The sequence below is a fragment of the Mercurialis annua genome, linkage group LG7, assembly GCF_937616625.2.
Source record: "Mercurialis annua linkage group LG7, ddMerAnnu1.2, whole genome shotgun sequence".
NCBI classification, from domain to species: Eukaryota; Viridiplantae; Streptophyta; class Magnoliopsida; order Malpighiales; family Euphorbiaceae; genus Mercurialis; species Mercurialis annua.
In genome coordinates, this window is record NC_065576.1 from 10,685,594 (window position 1) to 10,690,840 (window position 5,247).

At 25.1% G+C, this 5,247-nt stretch overlaps 1 protein-coding gene across 1 annotated transcript; it reads right to left on the reverse strand.

The window, feature by feature from the left end:
- Positions 1 to 4,948, reverse strand: LOC126654600 (uncharacterized). Its single transcript, XM_050348515.2, has 2 exons — positions 4,558 to 4,948; positions 1 to 463 (listed from the first exon to the last, which is right to left on the reverse strand). The coding sequence occupies exons 1-2, from the start codon at positions 4,786 to 4,788 to the stop codon at positions 227 to 229; spliced, it is 468 nt and encodes a 155-aa protein (XP_050204472.1). The 5' UTR covers positions 4,789 to 4,948; the 3' UTR covers positions 1 to 226.
- Positions 4,949 to 5,247: the final 299 nt, after the last annotated feature.

Consider the following 5,247-nt stretch of genomic DNA (forward strand, 5'->3'; position numbering starts at 1 on the left):
TTATTAAACCAGCTTGGCATTCCTTCAAAATATTTACATGGTTGTACATATAAACTGCTCCAATGAATTAAATTGCCTATAACTCAACGATCTAATCATTAGCTTTGTCAAATGATAAAGCTCACCTTGAACAGCACAAACAAAATCTCTTGCATACTTGCTTTCTATCCCAAACATTTGCTTCTGGTTGGAATTTATAGGATGAAAAATGAAATCTCAGCAGGGGTTATCTTTCTTTTTTCGGCTCGGAACTCGAACAATTATTATTATCGGCGGTCGTAGGGTCTAACCCGAAACACTTGAGAAATGCAAGTTTGGCAAGCCTGAAATAGCTGCAAGGATGGAAATCAATATTGATTGAGTTTGTCGAAAAGCTTTCACTTTCTACGTTCTCTTCTCCGGTCACTATCGTTCTACTTGTGCTTGTTGCTATCTCTCCTTTTATGCTTTGGCTTCCTCTAACCTGCAAAATTTATCCACATTTCACATTTCTTGGTTTTACTCTTCCTTTAAAAAGAGAAATTGTGTCAATAATTTTCAAATCAGTTTCGACACCAACCGAATAAAAAAAAATCAAGTTCGCTTCGATTCAGTTTCAACTGAATTCGTACATTAATGTTATACAAGCACCAAAACAAAAGTCATGCTGCACAACGCCAATGTGACATTCAAAATGAGTGCATAATGAGGCTGATGGGATCCACATCTAATTCATGCACTAGTTTCTTTTTGTGCAACTTTTATTGTTGTTGTGTTTGCTTTTTTTAACTAGCAGTAGGGACCAATCTATTATGAAAAAATTATATGTAAAAGACAAGGCCAAATTTAATTAGAACACCCCAAATTTGACCTTAATTTCTGTTTTCTTTTACTACCATCTGAACTAAATGCATTGAATTTTTCTTAAAAAATAAAAAATTAAATTGCACATATTAACATTGTAAAAAAATAAAGATTAAGGTCAAATTAGAATATCCAAATCCATTCAAGCCTAGCAGGCAAGCATGAATGTTTCACTACATGATTTTTTTTATGAAGACCTACTATTTTATTATACTCTCTTGATTTTGTTAAATGATTTAATATCTAATACATAACTGAATTTTCCATTTAGTGATGGAGTTCAAGTCTTACATTATGAGGATTAGGTTATTTAATTTGTAAAATTTCTGAATTAACAAAGAAAAGAAAAATTGAATTACAGTATTACAAGCCATTAAAAGAAGCTAAAAAATGGCAAAAACTGACTCTACAATGGCCATGAAGCCAAAAAGGGAAGATTTCTAAAGGTAGGAATGAAATATTTTTTAATAGACAAAGATGATCAGCTTTATCCATTCCATTATAATAAAAGAAATAGCTTAGCTTCTACTGAACATAATGAAATTATGTAATGAAATAAGACAAAATACATAAACAGGTATGGTTGCCATTATATTAATTGTTATAATGGGACAAATTTCCATTATCAGAACTTAAAACAAAAATTATTTTATATTTACATGATCAATGTTTACTAAGTACTCAATTCTAACTCTCTTATTTATGCATATCAATTAATAAAATTATACATCTACTACTAACTTTTTTTACCTCAATTTTATGATCTTATTTTAAAATATTAATATAAATTATTATTTTATATCATAAAATACGAACAATTAAGAATTCCATCCGTCTCAATCTAATTGATATCAAATTTCTTTAATCATTTTAATTGAAATTTTTTACTTACAGAATAAATTTTACTTACCCTCTTAATTACTGTCTTTAGAAATGCAACTTTTTATACAACATGATAATATAAAAATAAAAGATTGAATTTTCAAACAGTATACGAAGAGAACATTCTCGACTAAATTGAGTCCAGTGACAATTAATTAATATTTCTTTAGCCTTGAAATTATTTTTTTATAAATTAGATATTCTCTATGTTTCAAATTAATAGAATTAAATAATTAATTATTATATATTCCTCATTAATTATAATTAAATATATAAAAACTAAAAACAATTATATTAAGTAAAGATATATACGATATAAATTTTTATAAATTAAATGATTTTATTTAAATTTATTTTAATCTTAACAAACTTGTTATAAATTCTCTAACAATTTAGGTATAAAATAGTATTATACTATACATTAAAGTAGAAGAAAAACGACATAAAGACCAGACGACATAAATGATTGACTAAAATGCAGTAATGGAAGCGTAATATGGTAGAACGACAAATCAAGAGGGCCAGACATATTGTCTAAAACGACAAAGATGATGAGAGCAAAATGTATATTGTGGACTTTAAAATGGTAAAATACATTGTAAGGTGTCAAAAAGTAATATTTTAGACATCCTGCCTAATAAGTTAAAATAAAGTAAAAAGTAACCTTTGCACTCCTTAATATATATGAAGAGTTGTATTGCAATTCTTCAAGTATTTTTTTATGATTAAATTATTTATGAAAATTAATTAATTTATTAAAATATCACATGAACATCTTATCATAATTTTAATTTTTCAAATATGTTCCTATTAGATCAATTTGTTATCACTTTGTCCAATCTTTTTGTGTCTTACTTTTTAAATTTAAACTTTTTAATTATTTATATTTTTAAAAAAATTTATTGCAATTGATATAAAATACATAAATTTGAATTTAAAAATTTAGTTAGTTCGAAAATAATGTAAACATTTTAATTTAAATATTATTTTTCCTTAATTAAATTTTTATAAACAAAGAATAATATATTTTGGGCCACAAGATACATTTTTTTATATTTTATAGATTATAATTTTTTTTGTGAATCTAATTTTTTTTATCTTAAATTATTATCACAATAAAATTATTTTAAATTTTATACTATTAAATTGTATTAATAATTTAAAACATAAATTTAAATTTAACTTTTTGTAATATATATTAATATTATTAAATTATTTTATTTTTCTACTTTAATAAATAATTTCAATTTATATTTTTTTTCTTAATATGCATCTCTTATCAAGGTTTGTAATTATTTTAATAAAATACTACAATTTCTAAAATTAATACTGCGTGATAATAAAAGAAGGTTCATTGATAATATTTTACTTAAAATAATGTATTAATTCAATACTCATTATTTTATCGGTAGTTAAAAGCCAAAGCAACATTTGGCTATTTTGCTAGTTAGTTAATGATTAAGAAAAAGAAATCAATCAAAAGTTACTAATTTATATAAGGGCAACCAACTTTAGAGGTAGGTTAGAAGAAAAAAGTTTGGCACCCACTATCCAAAGAGTCAAATCATTTGGACCAAAGCTATTATTTTTATTTGGCCTAATTATTTAAAAACCACTCACCTTATAACCTTTTTTCATTTATACCACGACCTAGAAAAAATTTTCAATTGTACGTTGTTTTCGATTTTTATGTTTCGTTTGTACCCTAAAAGTAATTTTTTTGATAATTTAATTAATTTAAAGATGAAAATATTAAAAACAAGATATATAAATGATTAATATTAATGTTTTATTAGAATATAGGTTAAAAATAAAGGATTAATTTAAACTTTTTTTCAAAAAAAATAGGTCAATTCAACTCATTAGGGTAGAGATGAAACATAAAAATCAAAAATAGGGTACAATTAAAAAATTTCCTAGGTCATGGTATAAATGAAAAAAAATTACGAGCTGGATGGTTTTTAAGTAATTAAACTTTTTTATTTTGCATGTTTTTTAACATATGGTTGCCTAAACTCACAAAATACCATCTTTTGTCACATTATAATCATCTATTAATATTAACATAATCTTAATAAGATATCCTACAAATACTACACAAATTAAACACACACAACTAACAGCTGTTGATTTTGGACTCTTTAATTAGGTTGTTTTGTTTTATCCTTCCATCAACTTCATTTTTCCTAAAAAGAATTTATATTTGGTGAACAAACCCTTTCATTATACTTTTATCAACTTTTTATAGTATTTTAATTTCATATAATTAATTATCCATTTTAAAAATATAACTAAAAAACAAAACTACTTTTTTAGAAAATTGAAATTTTTATTAATTAAAGTAATTATTTAATAATAACCCAAGAATATAATAAAATTAATTAAAATTACTGAATCTTAAATTAATTTTTAATTTAATTATTTAAATCAAAATAATAAATTTGATTACATATTAAGTTATTAACACAGTCTAAAGATCGTCTAACATTGTTTAATTAACTAATTTTGTCTTCCAATCATCATAAAAATTTGTTTTATAGTATTTCAATTTTTTTATCCAATTTCCAATATTTAGTTATATACAGTATATTGTTCAAATTTGAAAGTTTCAGTTTTGATTTTATCTTAAATTTTAATTAAAAAAAGTAATCATCAACTAAACCAAAATGAAGATTTAATATCATTTAAACTGGACAACACAATGATGGTTGACATTGAGGTAGCTTAACAATAGTTGCTCCATTATTAGAAAACTTATCAACAATAATTTAATAACAGAATTAAAAATTAATAAAAAACCCACTAAAAACAGAACATAACAGAGCTGAATACCTGGCTACGGTGCTGCAACAGATTGGCGACGGTTGGCTTGTTTGACGGCGGAGCAGAAGCGGAAGCGGAAGCTGAAGAAATGAGGCGGTTGTCGGAGTTATTGACAGAGAGATCTGAAGAGAGAGCAGTGAAGGAATAGAAAAGAAAAAGAAGAAGAAAAAAGATCAAGATTTGGATCCAAATGAGCCATGGAATTCTAATACTATTATTTAGATCATCTAAATCAAACATCTTTTTTTATTTCTTCTTTTTCTTTCACAAATGGAAGAGAAAATAAATTGTTGGAGTTAAGAAAAGGATTTGCGAATGGATTGAACCGACCATTGCCATGGCAGATGATGAGATTTTACATTTGTTTATATCTCCTACGCGTTCCTTCATGCGCGTGTCTTTTGACTTCACTCTTGTTTTTTTTTTATTTTTGAACAAATTATGTTGAGGTCTGTAAGGTATATTATAAGTGCTAATTTCCCTAAATACATGTTTCGCCAAAATAATTACAACTTTACATTACAAGTTTTGAGTTTTATTTTTTGACTTTTTGCCCTAACTTTATTTACCTGTTTTGTTTTTTTATTTACCAAAATATCTTTTTCGGTTTTTCAATTTCGGTTTTCGGTTTTTTTGGTTCGGTCAACTAAACCGATCGAACCGACCGATAGTTTTTTTATATAGTGTAAGATTAGTGTA